The sequence below is a fragment of the Zea mays genome, chromosome 4 (genome assembly GCF_902167145.1).
Source record: "Zea mays cultivar B73 chromosome 4, Zm-B73-REFERENCE-NAM-5.0, whole genome shotgun sequence".
NCBI classification, from domain to species: Eukaryota; Viridiplantae; Streptophyta; class Magnoliopsida; order Poales; family Poaceae; genus Zea; species Zea mays.
In genome coordinates, this window is record NC_050099.1 from 157,088,876 (window position 1) to 157,116,669 (window position 27,794).

Below are 27,794 nucleotides of genomic sequence, written 5' to 3' on the forward strand. Positions count from 1 at the left end.
AGTTTGCTTCTCTACTTAGCTCTTTACATTCCGCATTTATATTAAGCATTTAAGTTTCAATCTTGTTGTCATACTTATTTAGTGTAGATTGAAACTTAGCCTTTGCGGTAGAGATAGCAACACTTAGACAAAACCTAGTTTGCACATTCTAGTTTTGATTCTTGCATAGGTTTTGCTCTGGGATTTAATTGTGGCCAAGTTTAGTAAAAGTTTTAGAAGTCCTAATTCACCCCCCCCCTCTTAGGCGTCACCCGTTTCCTTCAGCACTGAGATGTGTCAGTGCTTAAAAGTATCAGCTTTGATCTACTGTGATGTAAACTTCTTTCTGTTTCCTGCATCTGCTTTGATCTACTGTGATGTAAACACAATTTATGCTGGTTCTGCTATCTTTTGGATGTAATCAAACTATTATTTTGCTTTGCTGTTGTTCTCAGATTTAAACTATTCATGCTTGTTCTGCTTTTGTTCTACTTGCTATATAAAGCACCTGGACTATTCATTGCTACATACTTAGACCGTAATAATACAAGGCTGCTTGTGTGTTTATAAGCTATGTTTATACAATAATACAAGTGGTGTAACCGAACAATATACAATGGGCAATGTATTGAATCCCACGTGTAACAGAAACGCACATGGTTTAGATGATATGGGATGGATCCACTCAATCCAGCCCCGTATTAGAACCCCTTGTGTATTAAATACTACCCAGCCGAACAAGGCCTAAGGGAGATGTAGTGCAGGTCGCTGGCCCTGAAGAGTGGAGTGTGGCCATCCACGCAACGAGAGAGATGTAGCGTGGGTCGCTGGTCGTGATGGCGACGCTCGTCGGCCGCTAACACGACTGGGTGTCATCTCATCGAACGACAACACGGCTGCCTATCCGCTTCAATCCGTAGAGATAAAATACTATAGAAGACAAAGCCGCAGCAAACAAGCTGTCCTAACCAAAGTTGAGAGAGACATTAATAAGAGGTAATTAGACCTAGGTCTAAACAACACTTGCATAATGCACCTGACACAGCCCATAACGCTAATCAGTAACACGGTGGCTCTAAGCCTCTAACACCTTTCCTAATTCATTGGAAGCAAAACACCGTATGTCCAACACAACACAGCAAAAGTGATACAAGAAACTGCAGCCGAACCTGTACATAAAAAATACTACATCCGTTCTCGAATATTTATCGCCCGCTAATTTATTTTTTACTAAAACATGACAAATAAAAAACAGAGGAAGTATTAGACATTAGTAGGGTTCCTCGACAATGCTGACTACCTAAATGTGCCGCCATATCTGGCCTTCCAGACTTGCAACAGAATTGAAGGTAATGCCTGGTTCCCCTGTCAGGTGCGTCTCACTTAAGCGTGTTTGATTCTTAGGACTAAAAGTATATAGAACATATTAAATGATTTAAGGCTAAAATAATTCTTAACATTCTGTCATCATTAGTGTAACTAAAATAAACGAGGGGCAAAATATGCTTGAGAGAAGACTAAAGCAGTTTAGTCTGTTTTAGTCCTACCGTTTAGCAATTTAGAGACTAAATTAGACTAAAATAGAAGGACTAATCTTTAGTCCTTCAAACCAAACGGAGCTTATTCCCAGACCTCAGCTGTCCTAAATCAAACCATACTAAATTTTACCAAAGTTGTATAGAAAAGTAGTGACATTTACCGCATTCAGGAGGCAGAGTATCTCTAATTGGGAATTGTTCAAACATGTGGATACACTTCAATTCATTATTTTTTCTCGCAAAACAGAAAGTAAACTTTTACTTCATTAATTCAATCAAAACCTTTTGTTCCTCTATTCTATAGCACAAATGGGTTGTAGTTTCCATGCCACATAGCTATCAACAAATATTAACAGTATATCTATCAACAAAGTGTTCTAGGTCTCCACTAAAATACAAATAAGAGTGTACAACATCACAACATGTCAACATGTCAACATGTCGAAATAAGGGACTCTCTAAATAAAAAATATGAACTCCTGGCATCCTTCGTTCATGCAAAGAGGAACTTACGAGTATCATTACTACAGCTCTGGCCCCGAAGCAAAGAAGTTGACAAGCCCCCGGCACGCTTGGACAGATACCTCACATGCCTGAAACATCTCTCCATCCAAGTTCCAAACACTTTCGTCATGTGATGAGATAAAGGTAAACGCTTGTGTCTGCAGATAAGGAAAGCTCTATTAGATTCAACCACAAGAGATTAAGCAGGATAAAAGGTATATCTACCTTGTGATGCTCAACGAACTTGAAGGACAGGGGATCTGAACCCTTCTTGGTAAATTGTGTTAGATGCCTGCAGATTAAAAATATATTCTATGTAACAAAACCTACAGAACAATTCCATCAAATACAATAAGAATAGTGAACTGCTTGTTTTTCCTAGAAAAGCTACTGGACTTACTTAGCACGGGGCCAATTAGATCATTATTAGGTAACGAATTTGCAAACAGAGAACTGCAGGAATAAATCCAATTTGCACTAGTTTCTGAATATTTAAAGCAAGTTCAGAAACGAAACTATATTTTACTATGTTTTTAAAAAAAGTTTCCACGTTGAATTCATTTAAACAGTTTCTCGGGATATTAGTTTGTGATTGTTTTCATCTTTCGCTGAGAAACAGATTTGAGATTTCCAGTCAAAAGTAACCTGGAGTCAGAAGAGATTGGATCATGAGCTCAGCAAGAGAGCAACATTTCGCTCACCACAAGTAAAGGGGAAGAGGGCAGTCTCTTATGAGCAAGAGATGAAGAAAACCATCCGAAAGGTGTGCGTCAGCTACCAGGCCATCAGGGGCTCTTTCGTTACGACATGAAATGACAGCTGCACCGACGCTGAGGAAATGTCCTTCGGACCAGACCCACTTCTGGTTCTCGCATATTGTTCTGGAGTTGTCTGCAACATCTTCTGGATTTTGTCCAGATGTTGAAGCCTCTTTGCATACAAAGCAATTTGTTCTGCAGATTATTTTGCGAGGTTTCTTCCAACGAGATTGTAGTGGTTGTGCTCCAGTTATATCATCCTGTGCTGATGCTGTAAGCGAATGAGTGTATGGAGTATCGAGAAAAGCAACCTTTGCCCCATATGACCTGAAAATGTCCAGAGATTGTTAAGTTGTCAACAGCATGCTACAATAGTACAACCATTACTCACCTGTGCTTCAGAAAGACCATTGTTCCAGAAAAGTCATAACGTGCAGGACCCATCCACCGGTACTTTTCGCTCTCCCTGATAACTTCTCCATAAAAGCCATAACTACAAGCAAAGTAACAAGTGGCTATCAGCATCTACACAGAAGATGACCTAACATACAGTATATGTCATGTGGGGCCGCACCTACAGCAGGCGCGCCCGCGACGTGCGCGCAGGCCAGGCGCCAACAGCCAGGGGCTGATAAGCCGGCTGGGATAAGGCTAGAGAATAAGATTGAGATGAGAGAATTGTGGAGAGTTGGTTAACAGCAGATAAGTCCAAGAAAGTAGGATTAGTTGAGAGTTTGTAGGAGAAGTTGGTTAGCCCTAGGGCTATTTATAAGACGCATGGCAGCAGAGAATAAATCAAGCAATTTGTTATCTATCCAATCTCCTCCAACTCCAGCAAGCCTGTGGCAGGGTGCTCACCTTGCCGGAGAAGACAGACCGAGACTACAATCTCCATAGTCGAGGGCCAGCTACCCTAGGGGCTGACGCCCTTGACAACTTGGTATCGCGATCCCGGCGATCCTCCTCCGCTCGCTCTTCCTCTCCATCACCAACCGCTGCTACACCGCCTCCAGCCGCCGCCCACTCTTCATCATCTCCAGCCGCCGCCCTCTCCCCACCGTCCGCCACTTCGGCGGCATCACCGACCACCACCAGTACCATGGGAGACGACATCAAGTCCACTTTGGAGACGCTCATGGCCAATATGCAGACCCTGCAGTCCGCCGTCCAGGCCAACGCCGCAGCGATCCAGGCTCTGACCGATCGCTCGTCGTCGTCCTCCAACGAACATCGCACGAGCACGGGCGAACACCATAACGATCGTCCGCCGAGATTTCAGAAGATGGACTTTCCCCGTTACGACGGCAAGTCGTACTTCCACCAGCAGTGCATCATGGAGGAAGAAAAGGTTTGGATGGCCTCATACAACCTGGAAGACGGCGCCCAGTTGCGGTACATCCAAATCCAGGAGGACGAAGGCGGCGTTCCCACATGGCACCGTTTCAAGCACCTCCTCAACCTTCGCTACGGGCCGCCGCTCCGCTCCGCCCTGCTGTTCGAGCTCGCCGACTGCCGGCGCACAGGCACGATCACCGAGTACCAGGACCATTTCCAGGCGCTCCTGCCTCGCGCCGGTCCGATGCAGGAAATCCAGCGGGTGCAGTTGTTCACGGGCAGGCTGGGGCCTCCGCTCAGTCACGTCGTGCGCATCCACAATCCACAGTCGCTCGCAGCCGCCATGGGTTTGGCGCGGCAGATCGAGCAGATGGAGCTGTCTACGGCGGCGGCCGCCAAACCGACGCATCGCGACCTCCTGTCGATTCCAGCACCGCGTCCCGCCCTCCCTGTGGGCCTAGGAGACCGGGCGGCTACACCACGGCCACGGAGGGCCAACCAGTGAAGCGCCTATCGCGCCCGGAGCAAGAGGAGCGTCGCCGGTTAGGCCTGTGCTTCAACTGCAACGAGAAATATACGCGGGGGGGGGGGGGGGCACAACCGCACCTGCAAGCGACTCTTCTACGTCCATGGAGTGGACATCGACGACGGTGACGACACCACGGAGGCGAAGACTCCCGTATTCTCCCTGCACGCCCTCGCAGGCGTCCGCTTCAGCGACACGATGCAGGTTGCCGTCACGCTGGGAGCCTCCCCTCTTCTGGCGCTACTCGACTCCGGGTCGACACATGACTTCATATCCGAGTCCGCGGCCAGACGCACCGGGCTGCCTCTCCAAAGCCGGCCGCAGCTTACGGTGACAGTGGCGAACGGCGAACGCGTCACCTGCGTGGGTGTCCTCCGACAGGCCGCATTCACTATCCACGACGCCACCTTTCACGCCGACCTGTTTGTAATGCCACTTGCAGGTTTCGACATGGTGTTGGGCACTCGCTAGCTGGCCACGTTGGGGCCGATCCTCTGGGATTTCGACGCCCGCTAACATTCTATCGGCAGGGCCAGCCAATCTGCTGGCATGGCGTCCAGGGGCCTACGGCGCCCACCCTCCGCACCACCTCGGCGTCACCATCCCTACTGGACGAGCTACTCGCGTCTTTCACCGGCGTCTTCTCCGAACCGCGGGGGCTCCCACCGCCACGCTCCCGCGACCACGGCATCACTCTCGTCCACGGCTCGGAGCCTGTCGCGGTGCGCCCCTACCGCTATCCAGCGTCCCACAAGGACGAGATGGAGCGACAGTGCGCCGCCATGCTCGAGCAAGTGCTCGTCCGCCGGAGTTTCTCGGCGTTCTCCTCGCCCTCCTCCTCGTCAAGAAACCTGATGGCTCGTGGCGGTTCTGCGTCAACTACCGCGCCTTGAACGCCATCACCATCAAGGATGCCTTCCCCATCCCCGTAGTGGACGAGCTCCACGGCGCCAAGTTCTTCACCAAACTCGACCTACGCTCGGGCTATCATCAAGTCCGCATGCGTCCAGCTGACATCGACAAAACAGCGTTCCGTACCCACGACGGCTTCTACAAATTCCTGGTGATGCCGTTCGGCTTATGCAATGCACCGACAACATTCCAGGCACTGATGAATGATGTGCTGCGGCCGTTCCTGCGCCGTTTCGTGCTGGTATTTTTTGACGACATTTTGATCTACAGTGCGTCATGGGCGGACCATCTTCGGCATCTTCGGGCCGTCCTCACGGTGCTACAGCAGCACCGTCTCTTCGCCAAATGCTCCAAATGCGTGTTTGGCGAGCGCTCCATTGCTTACCTGGGGCATGTCATCTTCGATGCCGGAGTCGCCATGGATCCCGCCAAGGTGCAGGCGGTGGCGGATTGGCCCAAACCCCGGTCCACACGGGCAGTACGGGGGTTCTTGGGTCTTGCGGGCTACTACCGCAAATTCGTCAACGACTACGGCGCTATTGCGGCCCCTCTGACCGCGCTATTGAAGAAGGACGACTTCACATGGAACGACGACGCCACCACGGCCTTCCAAGACCTCAAAACCACGGTGACCTCAGCTCCGATCTTGGCGCTCCCGAACTTCACGCGCCCGTTCGTGGTGGAGTGCGACGCATCGACCTACGGCTTTGGGGCGGTGTTGCTCCAGGATAAACACCCCATTGCATACTTCAGCCGGCCGATAGCTCCCCGGCACCGCTCCCTAGCTGCATATGAGCGGGAACTCATCGGCCTTGTGCAGGCCATTCGACATTGGAGGTCGTACCTTTGGGGCCGGCGTTTCACAGTACGGACAGACCACTACAGACTTAAATTTCTACTGGATCAATGTCTCGCCACAATCCCGCAGCATCATTGGGTTGGCAAGCTTCTCGGCTTCGACTTCGTCGTCGAATAAAAGCCGGGCGCCCTCAACACGGTGGCGGATGCCCTCTCCCACCACGACACCGAGGAGACTAACGGCGGCGCCGTTCTAGCTGTCTCCACGCCGCGCTTCGACTTCAACACACGTCTCCATGACGTTCAGGCCACCGACCCGGTGCTAGTAGCTCTCCACGAGGAGTTGGCTGCTGGATCTCGAGCGGCTCCATGGGCCCTCACCGACGATTTGGTGACCTACGATGGGCGGCTGTACGTGCCACCAGCATCTCCGCTCTTGCAGGAGCTGGTGGTGGCAGTACATGAGGACGACCACGAAGGGGTGCAGCGCACCTTGCACCGGCTTCGCCGGGACTTTCACTTTCCCGACATGCGTCGCATCATTCATGATTTGGTGCGCGCCTGCACCACATGCCAAAGATACAAATCAGAGCACCTACATCTGGCGGGCCTTCTTCATCCATTACCTGTCCCGACAGCTGTCTGGGCGGACATTGGCCTGGACTTCGTGGAGGCGCTGCCACGGGTTCGCGGCAAGTCAGTAATCCTCACGGTGGTGGATCGCTTTAGCAAGTACTGCCACTTCATTCCGCTCGCCCATCCTTATTCGGCGGAATCTATGGCCCAGGCATTCTTCACTGAAATTGTCCGCCTACACAGGGTGCCGCAGTCCATGGTGTCCGATCGGGACCCCGTGTTCACCTCTACATTCTGGAAGGAGTTGATGCGGCTCATGAATGTCAAGTTGCACATGACGTCGGCATTCCATCCACAATCCGACGGCCAGATGGAGGTTGCTAACCGTGTTATTATCATGTACCTCCGCTGTTTTATAGGTAATCGCCCCCGCCAATGGCTCCGATGGTTACCATGGGCAGAGTACACCTACAACACTGCCTACCAGTCGTCCCTACGCGACACGCCATTTCGGGTGGTCTATGGCCGGGATCCTCCGTCCATCCGGTCATATGAGCCTGGGGATACGCACGTAGCCGCTGTAGCCAAGACAATGGAAGAACGGGAAGAGTTCTTGGCGGATGTGCGATATAGATTGGAGCAAGCATAAGCTGTTCAGAAGCTCCACTATGACAAACACCACCGCCAGGTCTCCTATGAAGTGGGCGACTGGGTCCTGCTCCGCCTTCGATACCGCCCAGTTGCATCCCTGTCCCCGGCGGTCCAAGGCAAGCTGCAGCCACGGTACTTCGGGCCCTACAGCATCTCCGAGCTCATCAACAACGTCGCTATTCGCCTGGAGCTTCCCCCTCGCGCCAAGCTCCATGACGTCTTTCATGTGGGCCTCTTGAAGAAGTGGGTGGGTGTTGGAACTTGCTCTCAGCAGCAAGGAGACCAACAGGAGTGAATAGTGGCGACAACAGGGTTACGTGCTCGGGGGCGATAGCTCTGTTCATCTGGCCTCTCACGGGCACTGTGCGGGGGTATTTATAGGTACCTGAGCGCCCAGCGCCTTGTGTTAAGGACGCATGTGCCCTCAGCTACCCAGGTTATCCCCAGAATATTCCCATAAAGCAGGGTTACAGACCGTAATTACAGGAATGCCTTTACAAATGAGGCCCGTAGCACACAGCGACCGCGCAGGGCCCGTTACAATGGGCCGGATCGTACGTGGGCCTCCGAACTGGACGAGGCCGCACGGTGGGAGGACCTCGTCGCAGGCCTTCGTCTGGCGTTGTACCGAGCGAAGGGTGTCCCTGCCCGTTTTGTCTTCGTCGGACCGGCGGCACCGGCGAGGACTTCGAGCGGAGGGTGGCGGCTATGCCTTCGGCCCAACATTTGCCCTCCGAGGGACCAGTTCGACAAAGTCACCTGGTGCCGAAGACGTCGCTAGATGGCGGAGACGCTGCCCTCGCTCGAAGTGGTTCCGCGGGGGTTTTTGATGTGACCGTTGATGGACGGCGTACTGTTGGATTGCGGGTTTCCCGAAGCGCCGCGCCCTGCCTATAAAAGGGGGCGGGGGTTGGCGCTGTTTGAACTTTGCCTTCCGCGCTCCGTGAAAACCCTAGCCGCCCGCCGTCTTGCTGCTCCTCTTCTTCCGCTGTCCTCTTGCTCGCCGGAGTTCTGGCTCGAGTGAAGCAGACCGCCCGCCGCCGCCGACGGTACGTAGCAATGCCGTCTTCCTCTTCTTCCGCTGCTACTACGCCGCCGGCCGCCGCCTCGTCTGAGGAGACGTTGAGTAGCTTGATGGTGGAGGAGTTGCGCGCCGGCGACTCTGTTGATTTTGGTGTGTCACGGATGACGTCAGCCCGCGTTGAAGATATGCAGCGATTGGGCTACTTTGGCGGCGGAGTTGCTCGTGCTCCGGGGACGGAGGAAGTCCCCGAGCCGGAGGGTGAATTGGTCGTTTTCGAGGCGTTCTTCGCCGCCGGTCTCCGCTTGCCTGCGCACCGGTTTGTTGGCGAAGTCCTGCGTAGATTCAACGTTCAAATACATCAGTTGACACCGAATGCCGTGGTGGCACTGGCGAAGTATGTCTGGGCGACGACTTCGTACGGCGGACAGCCGTCGGTTGAAGTTTTTGCGAAGTATTATTGTTTGCATTGGCAGAAGAGGATGATTGGGGACGAAGTCGCCCAGTTCGGGTCATGCACATTCACGCCGAAGACCGGCAAGACCACAATGCAAGTAGTGGAGTTGGTTCCGTGCGCCCGCAACAAGTGGGGCAATTGGAATGAATTTTGGTTTTACGTTGCTGAGGCTACTGTCGAAGGCCATGAAGGACTCCCTGTGTCTGAGATGTGCTCTCATTATTACTCTGCGTATCCGCCCTTTGAAGTGGCAGAGGAAGATGCAGACGAAGGGGCCCTTCGGTGCGCCGCCGGTCAGAGCAGTGGGCGTGATTTAGTTGAAGAGTTCGTGGCGTACGGGGTGTGGCCCTTGGCGCACGGCTGGGCGCTGGGCGAAGTGTGCCCTCGCCAGATGCCTTTTCACGGAGGAAGGGTGGTGCGAAGCCCTGCCTTCGCACTGAATCTGCGAAACCGCGACCCGGCCGCGTTTGTGCGCGATGCGGAGGACGGGGCGGTGCGGCTCGTGGGGCGTTACGTGCCGAGGACGGAAGGCCAGCGCAGCTTTGATATCCGCGGGTCAAATGACCGTTTGAACAGGGTCTTCGAATTAAATCAATTGTCGTACGACGGCTATCCTGGTCAAGACGAAGCGAACCGCCGTGGAAAGAAACCGGCGGTGGAGACTGGAGGCGGCCGCCCCTTCCTCAAAAAAGAGAAAATTAGGTACTGCGATGGGAGGACTTGGGGTGTCTGATAGTTTTGCTAGAGAGTTAATGAGGACGTGTGCGGCCCCGGGGGAAAGGATGTCTTCGCCCGAGCTCCGGGAGTCTTCGGCTCGGATGCTGAGGGTTACCGGGGGTTGCTGGCCTAGGAATGTTCCTATCCCCTGCGCGGCTGGCGAGGACTGTTTTACATCTCGTATGGTTCGTCGGTGGAGAGTTTTTCCTTACGGGCGGAATATCGGTGCTGTTGTGTGGGCAATGATGGACAAGGATCGCCAAGGTGCGGCGCAAAAACGCCAGGCGGCTGTCAGGCTGCATGAAGCTAGGCCGAAGAGGCAGCGGGGGGCTGCGAAGGCTGCGGCCTCCGGCGGAGGCAAGCCGCCGAAGGCGGGCGCCTCTGCACCTAGCAAGGCGCCGGAGGCAACGGCGGGCGCCGGAGGCTCCAAGACAACGAAGGTGGTGCCGCCGGCCAGCGGAGTGGCGGAGGCTTCGAAGGCGGCCCGAGCGTTGCCGTTGTCGGGCAAGCGCTTTGCCGACTTCGGCACCGATATTACTGTAGACGACTATCTTGGTGGTAAGTCGTTGGCCTATTATTATTATTATTATTATTATTATTATTATTATTATTATTATTATTTTTTAATTCGAAGATGCGTTGCAGGGTCGGACGAGGGCCAGCTTGCTATGGTTGCGCCTGGCGCGGAGATCGCGACGGCGGCCATAGTGCCGAAGGCGAGGGGCGAGGCCCTTGACGCCGGAGGCGAGGTGTCGGCCCTCGCGGTGGTCAGGGACGAGGCGGGCGCATCGACCCGCCGGCTGAAGGGAGTGACGGAGGCGCTGAGTCAGGCGACGGAGGCGCTGAGTCAGGTCCGCTGAGTTATATTCTCTCCCCCACCTCTTTTGGGGCAACGGCCTTACGTACTGCGTCGCGGCTCTGCAGGTGGCTGACTTCGCCAGCCGTACTGCGTCGGGGGCCCTCACGGCAGCTGTGTCTGCCGAAGTCGAGAGACTTCGGACACAACATGCTGACGCTGTCCGTGAGAAGTCGGCCTCCGACAGCAAGTGCCGTAAGCTGACGGACAGGGTGGCCGCCCTGGAGAGGGAGAAGGCTGACCTCCGGCGCCAACTGGCGGCGGAGAGGAGGGAAGCCAACGAGGCCGTCGCCAAGGGGCAGGCTGCGCAGGCGGAGGCCAAGCTGGCGCGGGCGGAGGGCAATCTTGCCAAGGAGCTCGCCGAACATCTGCAAGAGCGGCTCACCGCCCTGGAGAGCCGCGCGAAGGAGGCCGAGGCCGCGATGCATGCGGAGGCCGAAAGGACGCGCACGCAGCTTATGGATACATATCGTGAGCTGGGCGCGCGGACCGGTGACTTCGAGGTGCCGGACCGAGAGCCCGGCCTTCGCTGTCTGCAGGAGGAGCTGCTGGAACTTCCAGCCGTCGCGGGGGGGTTGATGTCGTACGCCTCCCTGGTCACCTGCGAGGGGGCGATGAACGCGCTCTCCCGCGAAGGGTGCCGACACTTCGAGGCCTTCGACCAGGCGGATGAAGATTTTGAGCGAGATATCTATAAGGTCGAAGACCCCGTAGTGAAGGAATCCGCCGGGGCCCTTTATGACCGGATGTGGGGTCTGTACGGTCGTGAGGTGGTTAGGGAGCGGGCCGAGACTGCGAGGGCTCAGGTAACGTTGTTGTTTGTTTGGCGTTTGCTGTATGCGGGCTGTGCGTGTGTTTGCTGAATCTGTGTGTCTTGTCCTAGGCGGAGCGCGGCGAGCGGGTGGACGACTTCGGGGCTCTGAACAGCGCGCTGCCGGACCCGGAGCCGACCCTCGCGGAGGCTGTGACTGGGGTCGCCCTGGAGCCAACCCCGGAGACCGCAGCGACCGCGACGGCTGCCCCCACATCCGCTGTGGCCGGCGAAGACCTGCCCCCGAAGGTGGCCGAAGGCGCCCCTGATGCCCCCGCAGCTGCTGTGCCGAGTGCTGAAGATCCCGCGGCGGTGGCGGCGGAAACAACGGCGGAGGCAGCGGCGGAGCCAACGGCGGAGGCACCCGCAGCGTCAGGGCCTTCGCAGGTGGCGTAGTAGGTGTTTAGGGTTGGGGAATTTTTGGGCGTTGTGCTGAATTTTGGTTGCTGCGCAGGTTCAAGATTTTGGGTCTGCGCACGCAACCGCTACTACTGAGTTTTTGGCGGCTTCGACCGCGGAAGGTGGGAATGAATATGGTGGGTCTGTATCTGAGTTTTTTGATTTTACTGACTCTGGGAGCTCGGTTGAGTGGACTGAGGAGTCGTCGGAGGAGGACTTGGATTATTTTGCGGCCTTGGACGTAGCTGCGGCGGCGGCTTCGCCACACGCCGCGGGCGCGCCAGACGTGCCAGGTCCTTGCACCGGGCGCCGACGACGAAGGGCGGTTGCAAAGCGTAGGGTTAGTGCGGAGGAAAGGGCCCGGCTTCGCGTGAGTAGGGCTGGTCGGCAGGAGCTGTTGTCTTTTCCGGCCGTCGCGGGCACAGGGGAGGGGGAACTGCGAAGTCTTTTTGCGGGTGAGGAGCTTAGAATAATGTTATTTAATTATAGGGAGATGGGAATTATTCCTAAGGTTGAGCCGATGTAGAGTGTGGCGCCCTCGCTTGTATATGTGTAAAGACTTGTAAGATGAAGTTGTGTGCCCTCGCGTGCCTGCGCCTGCGAGGGCGTTGGGTACTTTGTCTGGTATGGTTGGCTATGCTGTGCTGGTGTGATTATAGTCGGTCTTAGCGCGGACGGTTTGATGCTGTCGTTTCTGCTTTTGTTGTACCAGTTCGGCTGCGCACTTAGGCGGCTTCTGTGCGGAGTCTTTGTGATAGACTTCGGGTTTTCTTGCACTTGTTGTGCTGGTCCGGCTGCACCCTTAGGCGACTTCTGCGCGGATAGTCTTCGCGATAGACATCGTATCTTTTCGCACTTGTTGTGCTTAGTCCGGCTGCACCCTTAGGCGACTTCTGCGCGGATAGTCTTCGCGATAGACATCGGATTTTTTTTTTCGCACTTGTTGTGCTAGTCCGGCTGCACCCTTAGGCGACTTCTGCGCGGATAGTCTTCGCGATAGACATCGGATTTTTGCCGCACTTGTTGTGCTTAGTCCGGCTGCACCCTTAGACGACTTCTGCGCGGATAGTCTTCGCGATAGACATCGGATTTTTTCCGCACTTGTTGTGCTTAGTCCGGCTGCACCCTTAGGCGACTTCTGCGCGGATAGTCTTCGCGATAGACATCGGATTTTTTCCGCACTTGTTGTGCTTAGTCCGGCTGCACCCTTAGGCGACTTCTGCGCGGATTTGTCGCACGCGAGGGTGGCTAGCGCTTAGCCTCGCGGTGACTTCGAATTGGTCGAATGCCGAAGACCGTTGTCGCGGTCTTTTTTCGACACATGTTTTTGCGGGGGATTTTTCTCACATATATTATATGACTCCGCCTCGTTAAAAACCTCACCCCCCGGGAGGAAAAGAGTGCGGGCCGGTACAAGATTGTTTGCGGCGAATTACAAGGGCGAAATCAGCCCTAACTGTTCTTCTGTTGAGACGCCGAGGACCTCGCCGTCCTCGGTGAGATCCGCGCCCCTGAGTGGGGCGAAGCCTGGGGGCGGCTGCGATTGTCCTTCGGGCCCGCAGGTGCGGAAGGTGTCGTCTTCGCAGGTGCGGGGAATGTTGTCTTCAGTGGGCTCTTGGTGGGTGGATTGGGTGAGGGCGAGGGCCTTGCCCTTTCTTGCGGCAAGCAGTGCTGCCTTCGCAGCCTCGTCATCCTTCGGGTTAGCTCTCTTGGGTGCCATCGCGGGTGGTTTTGTCGTAGCACGAACGGTGGGCGCCCCTGCGCTGGCGGCAAAAATCCGATGTCTATCGCGAAGACTATCCGCGCAGAAGTCGCCTAAGGGTGCAGCCGGACTAGCACAACAAGTGCGGCAAAAATCCGATGTCTATCGTGAAGACTATCCGCGCAGAAGTCGCCTAAGGGTGCAGCCGGACTAAGCACAACAAGTGCGGCAAAAATCCGATGTCTATCGCGAAGACTATCCGCGCAGAAGTCGCCTAAGGGTGCAGCCGTACTAGCACAACAAGTGCGGCAAAAATCCGATGTCTATCGCGAAGACTATCCGCGCAGAAGTCGCCTAAGGGTGCAGCCGGACTAAGCACAACAAGTGCGGCAAAAATCCGATGTCTATCGCGAAGACTATCCGCGCAGAAGTCGCCTAAGGGTGCAGCCGGACTAGCACAACAAGTACGAAAAAAAAAATCCGATGTCTATCGCGAAGACTATCCGCGCAGAAGTCGCCTAAGGGTGCAGCCGGACTAAGCACAACAAGTGCGAAAAGATACGATGTCTATCGCGAAGACTATCCGCGCAGAAGTCGCCTAAGGGTGCAGCCGGACCAGCACAACAAGTGCAAGAAAACCCGAAGTCTATCACAAAGACTCCGCACAGAAGCCGCCTAAGTGCGCAGCCGAACTGGTACAACAAAAGCAGAAACGACAGCATCAAACCGTCCGCGCTAAGACCGACTATAATCACACCAGCACAGCATAGCCAACCATACCAGACAAAGTACCCAACGCCCTCGCAGGCGCAGGCACGCGAGGGCACACAACTTCATCTTACAAGTCTTTACACATATACAAGCGAGGGCGCCACACTCTACATCGGCTCAACCTTAGGAATAATTCCCATCTCCCTATAATTAAATAACATTATTCTAAGCTCCTCACCCGCAAAAAGACTTCGCAGTTCCCCCTCCCCTGTGCCCGCGGCGGCCGGAAAAGACAACAGCTCCTGCCGACCAGCCCTACTCACGCGAAGCCGGGCCCTTTCCTCCGCACTAACCCTACGCTTTGCAACCGCCCTTCGTCGTCGGCGCCCGGTGCAAGGACCTGGCACGTCTGGCGCGCCCGCGGCGTGTGGCGAAGCCGCCGCCGCAGCTACGTCCAAGGCCGCAAAATAATCCAAGTCCTCCTCCGACGACTCCTCAGTCCACTCAACCGAGCTCCCAGAGTCAGTAAAATCAAAAAACTCAGATACAGACCCACCATATTCATTCCCACCTTCCGCGGTCGAAGCCGCCAAAAACTCAGTAGTAGCGGTTGCGTGCGCAGGCCCAAAATCTTGAACCTGCGCAGCAACCAAAATTCAGCACAACGCCCAAAAATTCCCCAACCCTAAACACCTACTACGCCACCTGCGAAGGCCCTGACGCTGCGGGTGCCTCCGCCGTTGGCTCCGCCGCTGCCTCCGCCGTTGTTTCCGCCGCCACCGCCGCGGGATCTTCAGCACTCGGCACAGCAGCTGCGGGGGCATCAGGGGCGCCTTCGGCCACCTTCGGGGGCAGGTCTTCGCCGGCCACAGCGGATGTGGGGGCAGCCGTCGCGGTCGCTGCGGTCTCCGGGGTTGGCTCCAGGGCGACCCCAGTCACAGCCTCCGCGAGGGTCGGCTCCGGGTCCGGCAGCGCGCTGTTCAGAGCCCCGAAGTCGTCCACCCGCTCGCCGCGCTCCGCCTAGGACAAGACACACAGATTCAGCAAACACACGCACAGCCCGCATACAGCAAACGCCAAACAAACAACAACGTTACCTGAGCCCTCGCAGTCTCGGCCCGCTCCCTGACCACCTCACGACCGTACAGACCCCACATCCGGTCATAAAGGGCCCCGGCGGATTCCTTCACTACGGGGTCTTCGACCTTATAGATATCTCGCTCAAAATCTTCATCCGCCTGGTCGAAGGCCTCGAAGTGTCGGCACCCTTCGCGGGAGAGCGCGTTCATCGCCCCCTCGCAGGTGACCAGGGAGGCGTACGACATCAACCCCCCCCCGCGACGGCTGGAAGTTCCAGCAGCTCCTCCTGCACCCACTGCAGACAGCGAAGGCCGAGCTCTCGGTCCGGCACCTCGAAGTCACCGGTCCGCGCGCCCAGCTCACGATATGTATCCATAAGCTGCGTGCGCGTCCGTTCGGCCTCCGCATGCATCGCGGCCTCGGCCTCCTTCGCGCGGCTCTCCAGGGCGGTGAGCCGCTCTTGCAGATGTTCGGCGAGCTCCTTGGCAAGATTGCCCTCCGCCCGCGCCAGCTTGGCCTCCGCCTGCGCAGCCTGCCCCTTGGCGACGGCCTCGTTGGCTTCCCTCCTCTCCGCCGCCAGTTGGCGCCGGAGGTCAGCCTTCTCCCTCTCCAGGGCGGCCACCCTGTCCGTCAGCTTACGGCACTTGCTGTCGGAGGCCGACTTCTCACGACAGCGTCAGCATGTTGTGTCCGAAGTCTCTCGACTTCGGCAGACACAGCTGCCGTGAGGGCCCCCGACGCAGTACGGCTGGCGAAGTCAGCCACCTGCAGAGCCGCGACGCAGTACGTAAGGCCGTTGCCCCAAAAGAGGTGGGGCAGAGAATATAACTCAGCGGACCTGACTCAGCGCCTCCGTCGCCTGACTCAGCGCCTCCGTCACTCCCTTCAGCCGACGGGTCGCTGCGCCCGCCTCGTCCCTGACCACCGCGAGGGCCGACACCTCGCCTCCGGCGTCAAGGGCCTCGCCCCTCGCCTTCGGCACTATGGCCGCCGTCGCGATCTCCGCGCCAGGCGCAACCATAGCAAGCTGGCCCTCGTCCGACCCTGCAACGCATCTTCGAATTAAAAAAATAATAATAATAATAATAATAATAGACCAACGACTTACCACCAAGATAGTCGTCTACAGTAATATCGGTGCCGAAGTCGGCAACGCGCTTGCCCGACAACGGCAACGCTCGGGCCGCCTTCGAAGCCTCCGCCACTCCGCTGGCCGGCGGCACCACCTTCGTTGTCTTGGAGCCTCCGGCGCCCGCCGTTGCCTCCGGCGCCTTGCTAGGTGCAGAGGCGCCCGCCTTCGGCGGCTTGCCTCCGCCGGAGGCCGCAGCCTTCGCAGCCCCCCGCTGCCTCTTCGGCCTAGCTTCATGCAGCCTGACAGCCGCCTGGCGTTTTTGCGCCGCACCTTGGCGATCCTTGTCCATCACTGCCCACACAACAGCACCGATATTCCGCCCGTAAGGAAAAACTCTCCACCGACGAACCATACGAGATGTAAAACAGTCCTCGCCAGCCGCGCAGGGGATAGGAACATTCCTAGGCCAGCAACCCCCGGTAACCCTCAGCATCCGAGCCGAAGACTCCCGGAGCTCGGGCGAAGACATCCTTTCCCCCGGGGCCGCACACGTCCTCATTAACTCTCTAGCAAAACTATCAGACACCCCAAGTCCTCCCATCGCAGTACCTAATTTTCTCTTTTTTGAGGAAGGGGCCGCCGCCAGCGCAGGGTCGCCTCCAGTCTCCACCGCCGGTTTCTTTCCACGGCGGTCCGCTTCGTCTTGACCAGGATAGTCGTCGTACGGCAATTGATTTAATTCGAAGACCCTGTTCAAACGGTCATTTGACCCGCAGATATCAAAGCTGCGCTGGCCTTCCGTCCTCGGCACGTAACGCCCCACGAGCCGCACCGCCCCGTCCTCCACATCGCGCACAAACGCGGCCGGGTCGCGGTTTCGCAGATTCAGTGCGAAGGCAGGGCTTCGCACCACCCTTCCTCCGTGAAAAGGCATCTGGCGAGGGCACACTTCGCCCAGCCGTGCGCCAAGGGCCACACCCCGTACTCTTCAACTAAATCACGCCCACTGCTCTGACCGGCGGCGCACCGAAGGGCCCCTTCGTCTGCATCTTCCTCTGCCACTTCAAAGGGCGGATACGCAGAGTAATAATGAGAGCACATCTCAGACACAGGGAGTCCTTCATGGCCTTCGACAGTAGCCTCAGCAACGTAAAACCAAAATTCATTCCAATTGCCCCACTTGTTGCGGGCGCACGGAACCAACTCCACTACTTGCATTGTGGTCTTGCCGGTCTTCGGCGTGAATGTGCATGACCCGAACTGGGCGACTTCGTCCCCAATCATCCTCTTCTGCCAATGCAAACAATAATACTTCGCAAAAACTTCAACCGACGGCTGTCCGCCGTACGAAGTCGTCGCCCAGACATACTTCGCCAGTGCCACCACGGCATTCGGTGTCAACTGATGTATTTGAACGTTGAATCTACGCAGGACTTCGCCAACAAACCGGTGCGCAGGCAAGCGGAGACCGGCGGCGAAGAACGCCTCGAAAACGACCAATTCACCCTCCGGCTCGGGGACTTCCTCCGTCCCCGGAGCACGAGCAACTCCGCCGCCAAAGTAGCCCAATCGCTGCATATCTTCAACGCGGGCTGACGTCATCCGTGACACACCAAAATCAACAGAGTCGCCGGCGCGCAACTCCTCCACCATCAAGCTACTCAACGTCTCCTCAGACGAGGCGGCGGCCGGCGGCGTAGTAGCAGCGGAAGAAGAGGAAGACGGCATTGCTACGTACCGTCGGCGGCGGCGGGCAGTCTGCTTCACTCGAGCCAGAACTCCGGCGAGCAAGAGGACAGTGAAAGAAGAGGAGCAGCAAGACGGTGGGCGGCTAGGGTTTTCACGGAGCGCGGAAGGCAAAGTTCAAACAGCGCCAACCCCCGCCCCCTTTTATAGGCAGGGCGCGGCGCTTCGGGAAACCCGCAATCCAACAGTACGCCGTCCATCAACGGTCACATCAAAAACCCCCGCGGAACCACTTCGAGCGAGGGCAGCGTCTCCGCCATCTAGCGACGTCTTCGGCACCAGGTGACTTTGTCGAACTGGTCCCTCGGAGGGCAAATGTTGGGCCGAAGGCATAGCCGCCACCCTCCGCTCGAAGTCCTCGCCGGTGCCGCCGGTCCGACGAAGACAAAACGGGCAGGGACACCCTTCGCTCGGTACGACGCCAGACGAAGGCCTGCGACGAGGTCCTCCCACCGTGCGGCCTCGTCCAGTTCGGAGGCCCACGTACGATCCGGCCCATTGTAACGGGCCCTGCGTGGTCGCTGTGTGCTACGGGCCTCATTTGTAAAGGCATTCCTGTAATTACGGTCTGTAACCCTGCTTTATGGGAATATTCTGGGGATAACCTGGGTAGCTGAGGGCACATGCGTCCTTAACACAAGGCGCTGGGCGCTCAGGTACCTATAAATACCCCCGCACAGTGCCCGTGAGAGGCCAGATGAACAGAGCTATCGCCCCCGAGCACGTAACCCTGTTGTCGCCACTATTCACTCATGTTGGTCTCCTTGCTGCTGAGAGCAAGTTCCAACATTTGGATGTTGGGCCGAAGGCATAGCCGCCACCCTCCGCTCGAAGTCCTCGCCGGTGCCGCCGGTCCGACGAAGACAAAACGGGCAGGGACACCCTTCGCTCGGTACGACGCCAGACGAAGGCCTGCGACGAGGTCCTCCCACCGTGCGGCCTCGTCCAGTTCGGAGGCCCACGTACGATCCGGCCCATTGTAACGGGCCCTGCGCGGTCGCTGTGTGCTACGGGCCTCATTTGTAAAGGCATTCCTGTAATTACGGTCTGTAACCCTGCTTTATGGGAATATTCTGGGGATAACCTGGGTAGCTGAGGGCACATGCGTCCTTAACACAAGGCGCTGGGCGCTCAGGTACCTATAAATACCCCCGCACAGTGCCCGTGAGAGGCCAGATGAACAGAGCTATCGCCCCCGAGCACGTAACCCTGTTGTCGCCACTATTCACTCCTGTTGGTCTCCTTGCTGCTGAGAGCAAGTTCCAACATTTGGCGCCCACCGTTCGTGCTACGACAAAACCACCCGCGATGGCACCCAAGAGAGCTAACCCGAAGGATGACGAGGCTGCGAAGGCAGCACTGCTTGCCGCAAGAAAGGGCAAGGCCCTCGCCCTCACCCAATCCACCCACCAAGAGCCCACTGAAGACAATACGTGCTCGGGGGCGATAGCTCTGTTCATCTGGCCTCTCACGGGCACTGTGCGGGGGTATTTATAGGTACCTGAGCGCCCAGCGCCTTGTGTTAAGGACGCATGTGCCCTCAGCTACCCAGGTTATCCCCAGAATATTCCCATAAAGCAGGGTTACAGACCGTAATTACAGGAATGCCTTTACAAATGAGGCCCGTAGCACACAGCGACCGCGCAGGGCCCGTTACAATGGGCCGGATCGTACGTGGGCCTCCGAACTGGACGAGGCCGCACGGTGGGAGGACCTCGTCGCAGGCCTTCGTCTGGCGTCGTACCGAGCGAAGGGTGTCCCTGCCCGTTTTGTCTTCGTCGGACCGGCGGCACCGGCGAGGACTTCGAGCGGAGGGTGGCGGCTATGCCTTCGGCCCAACATTTGCCCTCCGAGGGACCAGTTCGACAAAGTCACCTGGTGCCGAAGACGTCGCTAGATGGCGGAGACGCTGCCCTCGCTCGAAGTGGTTCCGCGGGGGTTTTTGATGTGACCGTTGATGGACGGCGTACTGTTGGATTGCGGGTTTCCCGAAGCGCCGCGCCCTGCCTATAAAAGGGGGCGGGGGTTGGCGCTGTTTGAACTTTGCCTTCCGCGCTCCGTGAAAACCCTAGCCGCCCGCCGTCTTGCTGCTCCTCTTCTTCCGCTGTCCTCTTGCTTGCCGGAGTTCTGGCTCGAGTGAAGCAGACCGCCCGCCGCCGCCGACGGTACGTAGCAATGCCGTCTTCCTCTTCTTCCGCTGCTACTACGCCGCCGGCCGCCGCCTCGTCTGAGGAGACGTTGAGTAGCTTGATGGTGGAGGAGTTGCGCGCCGGCGACTCTGTTGATTTTGGTGTGTCACGGATGACGTCAGCCCGCGTTGAAGATATGCAGCGATTGGGCTACTTTGGCGGCGGAGTTGCTCGTGCTCCGGGGACGGAGGAAGTCCCCGAGCCGGAGGGTGAATTGGTCGTTTTCGAGGCGTTCTTCGCCGCCGGTCTCCGCTTGCCTGCGCACCGGTTTGTTGGCGAAGTCCTGCGTAGATTCAACGTTCAAATACATCAGTTGACACCGAATGCCGTGGTGGCACTGGCGAAGTATGTCTGGGTGACGACTTCGTACGGCGGACAGCCGTCGGTTGAAGTTTTTGCGAAGTATTATTGTTTGCATTGGCAGAAGAGGATGATTGGGGACGAAGTCGCCCAGTTCGGGTCATGCACATTCACGCCGAAGACCGGCAAGACCACAATGCAAGTAGTGGAGTTGGTTCCGTGCGCCCGCAACAAGTGGGGCAATTGGAATGAATTTTGGTTTTACGTTGATGAGGCTACTGTCGAAGGCCATGAAGGACTCCCTGTGTCTGAGATGTGCTCTCATTATTACTCTGCGTATCCGCCCTTTGAAGTGGCAGAGGAAGATGCAGACGAAGGGGCCCTTCGGTGCGCCGCCGGTCAGAGCAGTGGGCGTGATTTAGTTGAAGAGTTCGTGGCGTACGGGGTGTGGCCCTTGGCGCACGGCTGGGCGCTAGGCGAAGTGTGCCCTCGCCAGATGCCTTTTCACGGAGGAAGGGTGGTGCGAAGCCCTGCCTTCGCACTGAATCTGCGAAACCGCGACCCGGCCGCGTTTGTGCGCGATGCGGAGGACGGGGCGGTGCGGCTCGTGGGGCGTTACGTGCCGAGGACGGAAGGCCAGCGCAGCTTTGATATCCGCGGGTCAAATGACCGTTTGAACAGATCAGTTGGTAAAATACAAGGCTCTTAACCTTGTGGTCGTGGGTTCGAGCCCCACGGTGGGCGCCAAATGTTGGAACTTGCTCTCAGCAGCAAGGAGACCAACAGGAGTGAATAGTGGCGACAACAGGGTTACGTGCTCGGGGGCGATAGCTCTGTTCATCTGGCCTCTCACGGGCACTGTGCGGGGGTATTTATAGGTACCTGAGCGCCCAGCGCCTTGTGTTAAGGACGCATGTGCCCTCAGCTACCCAGGTTATCCCCAGAATATTCCCATAAAGCAGGGTTACAGACCGTAATTACAGGAATGCCTTTACAAATGAAGCTCGTAGCACACAGCGACCGCGCAGGGCCCGTTACAATGGGCCGGATCGTACGTGGGCCTCCGAACTGGACGAGGCCGCACGGTGGGAGGACCTCGTCGCAGGCCTTCGTCTGGCGTCGTACCGAGCGAAGGGTGTCCCTGCCCGTTTTGTCTTCGTCGGACCGGCGGCACCGGCGAGGACTTCGAGCGGAGGGTGGCGGCTATGCCTTCGGCCCAACAGTGGGCATCCCCCTAGCAGCTCCGCCACCGCTGCCCAACATTCATCATGGCGCGGTGGAGCCGGAACAAGACCAGGTCGTACGTGCCCGCATGGCTCGCGACATCTGTCAAGTGCTTGTCCATTGGAAGGAAGGGCCATCTGCTGCATCCGCAACGTGGGAGGACTTGGACTCATTCCGCGGCAAGTACCCCGACTTTCAGCTTGAGGATGAGCTGGGTCTCGAGGGGGGAGATATATCATGTGGGGCCGCACCTACAGCAGGCGCAGGCACGCCCGCGACGTGCGCAGGGCGGCCGAGCAGGCAGGCCAGGCGCCAACAGCTAGGGGCTGATAAGCCGGCTGGGATAAGGCTAGAGAATAAGATTGAGATGAGAGAATTGTGGAGAGTTAGTTAGCAGCAGATAAGTCCAAGAAAGTAGGATTAGTTGAGAGTTTGTAGGAGAAGTTGGTTAGCCCTAGGGCTATTTATAAGCCGCATGGTAGCAGGGAATAAATCAAGCAATTTGTTATCTATCCAATCTCCTCTCTCCAATTCCAGCAAGCCTGCGGCAGGGTGCTCACCTTGCCGGAGAAGACGGATCGAGACTACAATCTCCGTAGTCGAGGGCCAGCTACCCTAGGGGCCGACGCCCTTGACAGTATAGGAATTCAAAATACTGTCAGTTTTTATGAAAGAGAAAACAAGGTTAAACACACTGCGGATCCCCCAGAAAGTAAAGACCCTATTATTTTCCTTTGTTTTGTCCTATTATTGCAAAAACTTATGCAGGATGTATATGATAGCTCATTTAAGAAGTAGCTGACCAAGGACCAATAATCGAGCTTATCAAATTATCACATTCAAATTAATATAAGCACAGGATAATTCCTTGTTTTCATGGATACATCAGCGAAAAGACAAATTGTGCAGAGGAAATGCACCGCATAGTTGTACTATCTCATAGAGGATTAGAGGCAGTAAAATACCCTGCAAATGAAGCAGCATAGCGTACAGTAGGCAAAACCTCAGCTGTTGGGCTAGTTTTCCATCTAACGACTTGAGCTATATCAAGTGACACCTTTCTGCCAAGAATAATAAGCAGAGCAGAGGTGACAGGATCTCTCTCCCCAGTTGTGCTGCAAAGACCAATGAGCGTTAGGTGACAGCAAAACACAGGAATCGAGGAGTCAAAATTATGTACAATGGGCTCCGCACTTTATTGAAAAATAAAAAGGTTACAGTACACATGGGTTATGGGAATTAAATGGACATTAAACTATGTTTTGAAAGAGCAGCCCGGTGGTACTTTGGCAAGTTTACCAATCACCATGGCTCATGTTTTTGCTCAAAGCTGCACTATAGAGATAGTAATAGTGGAATTTGTACGGTTCTGAAAATGACATAACTATCTCACATGGAACACCTACCATGGGAACTCAAAACTAAATGCTCAAATGCAAACTGAGTGGGATTAAAGACCGCAGCAATAACCAACGATCAAAATAATGAGGTGAGATCTACTGATGAGTATCTTAAACGCTACCTGAGAACAATAGCATCAGTTGAGCCAGAAGGAATTATGCCAAGCCTAAACCAGTCATTTGGGAAGGAAACTGGGTTATCCTGATCTGCAAAAGCATGAAGTTGAATATGAAACAGAGCTCTCTATTTTAATCAGTGAACCTCAGGAATAATAGGATATATAAGTAGATCACCAAGTAAGAATTATTCACTAACCTCCAATACATGGTTCTTTAGTAGAATCTGCAAAATGAAACCACTAAAGTACTTACACGAGAACTTCCCATAAGACAAATGCACAATACATAAACAGGAACATACTTGATGGTATCTCTAGCTCGGTAGGATGTGAAGTTGAAAGAAGAGGTTCTTGGTCATCACATTTACTTGGATTCCCTAGAAACACGGCATTCCCAGAATCTGGTGTGGGTTTACTAAAGTTAACCCAATTTCTTGTCTGTTCTTCACAGTTATCACTGCTTCCAACATATCCAAACCCCTCAGGAGTTGGGGGATATGAAACCTTGTGCCTAGAACTAAGTATCCCATTCAGAATTTCATTAAATAGACCGTCGCCACCCTAGAAATGAAAAGTTTGATAACATTAACATTATGAGTAACAACGAGAGTTTCTCTTTTTGGTTTAATGTATCTTCTTTTCCTCTTAACAGAACACAGCGAAAGGATTTCAAACATGTACACAAAAAACTTGATAATATGCAGGAGGTGAAATCCAATGAAATATTAATCAACTTTTCCTGTGTGACTAGCTAAAAAGAGTGTTAGCTAATAACGGTTTTACAGAAGGACATAAAAGGTTAGCAAAAGATTAGTGCACATTTATGCTCATCTAGATGCTACCTAGTTCAGCTTATTAAGAAGGTGTTATATTTATGCTCACATGAACCTCTATCCACCTAATTGGTTAGCCACACCATCTCATCTCGGATCACCGCATGCGTTGACTTTATTTGAGATTATGTTTGGTTGTCTGTATGTGGGAGGCACAACCTGCATGGGTGGATGCAAAACAAGCCATTTTGATGCTATTAGCCTGCATCCAACCATACGCTTAAAATTGTCGTATCCGGCTGGCAGGGCGGCGCCAGCCTGCACGTGGACACGCAGCCATCCAATCAGGTCGTATGTGATCAGGAAGAGGAGACAATAAACCACCTTCTGGTGTCCTGTGTGTTTGCTACGACCTTCTGGTATAGGCTGCTGAGAAAATATGGTATCCACTCTCTTGCTCCTCTACATGGATCTGAGATCTTCTTGGACTAGTGGGAAGAAGCTTCTGATGCTGTGACAGGGCTGATCAAGAAGGGGGTGGACTCCCTAATCATTCTGGGGGCTTGGGTAATATGGAAACATTGTAACAGATGTGTTTTTGATCATTTGCCTCCAAACCTAAATCTGCTTCTTCGGCTTGCTGATGATGAAACGAGGAAGTGGGTTGTGGCTGGGGCCAAGGGATTGTCTCACCTTGCTGCTCCTCTGCCAGTATTCTAAGTGCTGTTGGTTTTTCTCTCTAAGGCCTTGTTCGGTTATTTCAATTCCATGTGTATTGGTGTGTATTGGGATGGATTGGGATGTATTTTGACTTGCTATGGAATTAAACCGACTCAATACCACCCAATCCACATGGATTAACGGCGAAACGAACAAGCCCTAAGGGTGGTTTAGTTTTTACCTTATGGATTGTTTCTTGTATGTTTGTTTTTGGCCTCCGTAAGGAGCACTTTGTATGGTTTTTGAGCTGTCTTTTGGCCCTGTAAAACTTCTTATGCCTAATGATAATGATGTGCAGTTCTCCTGCGCTTTCGGAAAAAAAATGCTAGCCAGTTCTAGTTTATTAAGAAGGTGGCACATGCACTTGACACTTAATTTCCTAAGTTCCATGACCAATATGATAGATTAGGATCGTGTAATCACCTGACTTGCCTTATCTCTAAGGGAGATCACGAGGCTCAGCAATACAATTGCCTATTCCACTAATTCTATTCCTCCTACACAAAATAAATTGTTCATGATGACTAGGCTCTAGACATCATCATTATAACGGTTACCCGATCAATTTGAGAAAATGTAAGGTGATAAAAGGACCAGTAAATAGAATTGGGATTTGATTGTCCTACCACTGCAACAACACCATCAAATGCCTTCAGTTCTATATCTGATAATGATGATAGTGTGTCATATGCATGCCCTGCTCTCTCTGTCACTATCACCTGAAACCAACATTAAGGGTGAAACTAAGAGCACTGGAATTATTCATAAATGGGCAAGCGATTATGATACCACAAAATCATAAGAAATGAAGTATACCTTTGTTTTTATCTTTGCTCTAGCAAATAACGGATACACTGTTTCCCAGTTACTGACCCCTCTACCTTTTCCACACAATGGATGAACAAATACCTATAGTGTGTTGATGAGTTATCTAGAAGAAGAAATGCCGAATATACATAGCATGTCTGCTGAAGTGCTATGGTGGTCAAGAGAAGAAAAGAAATGCAGCATATCTACCATTAAGTTCTTTGGTCTACCACTTTCATTGTTTATGCACGAAATGAGATGCTGAAACCAATCTTTGCAGATCTTCAAGTCTTTGTGACCAAAAATATATTCACAAGGTACCCACGGAGAAGGGTGTTTCCTTCTTCTGGTAATCCCATGTACGACAAACCGGTGCATCTGCATGAGCACAAGATTTGTTAGGATGCATATAGTGTGAGGTTCAGACATAGATAGTTCTTTTAGTTTCAGTCTCAGCTTTGCTTGTAAGTCAGGTTCCCTCTCTTTGGTTTCTGTTTTGCCTTTACAGGACTTGAACAGTTTATTTTCCCTTCTTTTTTATATACTATTACTTATTGCTGTACCCCTGTGGCTTTCCCGTCAAAAGATAGGAAGCAGTTTTCCAATTTCTACTTGCGTCTCAGAACATGGAACATGCGAGTACATAAGCTGTCGAATGAATATTAAGTTTTTTGTGCAATATTTGCGAAAATTATGAACACCTTTGAAAAGTTTCATTTGATTTATCAATAAAGGGAGTTACAATCACTAGATTAGTATACTATTAGATGCAAAGGAGTATATCCAGTTTGTACAAATAGCATATGAGACTTGGGAAAAGCTAGTAGCTACACAAAGAAACAGGATGGAATAACCTATCTAATATTGGTTGGCAGAACCGTTTGATGTATCTTGCAGAAAATTAAGTGTATAATAACTAGAAGGAATGTCATAACCTCAATATTTTTCTTGCCTTGAATAGCAGTCTTTGTATTCCAAGGCCCACAGATACGACCCTTATCAAGCATCTCTATGGCATAAACATCTGAAAAGTTGATTTTGCTGTCTAATTTAGGCTGCAGTGTAATGGACGACCAACATGAAGAGATCAGTTCCTGTAAAAAAAAGGCAATTTGAGCACATTACAGGCTTGTGTCGGTTAGGAGTGGATTGGAGGGATTGCTAGTCAAATTTGAATAGAAAGGGATTTAATCCCCATCAATCCGGTGTGATGATTATATGTGCGGCTCGGTGGCACATATCATATCAGTGGTGTTATCTTTCCACTTGGTGATCTATGCAATGGTGCTGACCACACATATTCCAAGGGCACTCCCTTAAAACCATTTATCAGGCTAACCTTCAGACACAGATGAGGATTCTGTTTCTAGTTTGGAGTACTTAACTAGGATTTGCATGTTTTCTTCTCTTGCAAAAGGATGTCTTTCAGCCAACAAAGCACTCATATCGCAAGCACCTAAAGCAGCCTCTTCTGGTAGGTTGTACAGATACCTAGACTGCCCAAGACAGTGATCATGTGCATTATGCAAACTCAGAGTTTCCATCCACTTTTTCGTGAATCCTCTCCCAATTATAAACCAAGTATAGTGACGGTGGTTGGGGAACCATACTCATCTGGTCATCTTCTCACCGCCTTCCTATCATCTTCCAATCTCTTCGATCGAGCACCCAGAGCAACAAATATCCAGCCCTGTCACACATTCCGACTCAAGCACGCACAAAACCCTTTCAATCAAGCGTCCAGACTCCAGATGAGGTTTAAACCAGTAGGATCTGAAGGAAGCCTTGAGCGATTCCAAAACGGCGAAGGGACATGGATGTCATCACGGGGCTGGGGCATACCGGGTGGAGGGGCCGTGCAGAGAGGCCGTTGCGGCCGATGGTGACGGCGACCTCCCCGACGCCGTCCAGGAACAGCACCTCGCCGCCGTCCTGCATGGCCTTTTCGAGACGTTGCTCGGCGCGTGCTCGCGTCGGTATCCCTTCCTTTCCCGTTGCCGGTGTGCTGTTTATGCTTTCGGTGGGGAGCGGAAGAGGAGAGAAGAACACGGAAAAAAATAGTTGCTTTTCGGGCTGTATATTCGGATTGGGTCAGTGTTGGTGGCTTGTGCCC

At 53.9% G+C, this 27,794-nt stretch overlaps 1 protein-coding gene across 4 annotated transcripts; it reads right to left on the minus strand.

Annotated features, from left to right (window-relative positions):
* Positions 1-1,746: 1,746 nt before the first annotated feature.
* Positions 1,747-27,794, minus strand: LOC100281194 (uncharacterized). 4 transcript variants are annotated; one of them, NM_001154113.2, is made up of 13 exons: positions 27,524-27,782; positions 26,617-26,775; positions 25,892-26,059; positions 25,691-25,783; positions 25,501-25,593; positions 23,684-23,942; positions 23,579-23,605; positions 23,385-23,469; positions 22,828-22,977; positions 3,171-3,272; positions 2,723-3,106; positions 2,247-2,313; positions 1,747-2,179 (listed from the first exon to the last, which is right to left on the minus strand). In NM_001154113.2, exons 1-13 carry the CDS (start codon positions 27,617-27,619, stop codon positions 2,042-2,044), a joined length of 1,821 nt encoding a protein of 606 aa, NP_001147585.1. In that variant the 5' UTR covers positions 27,620-27,782; the 3' UTR covers positions 1,747-2,041. The 4 variants fall into 4 exon arrangements, 3 of the variants coding, with proteins under 3 accessions (NP_001147585.1, XP_008677186.1, XP_008677185.1); XR_004857567.1 differs by having other exon boundaries at positions 1,764-2,179; positions 2,667-3,106; positions 27,524-27,794; XM_008678964.3 differs by having other exon boundaries at positions 1,764-2,179; positions 26,634-26,775; positions 27,524-27,716.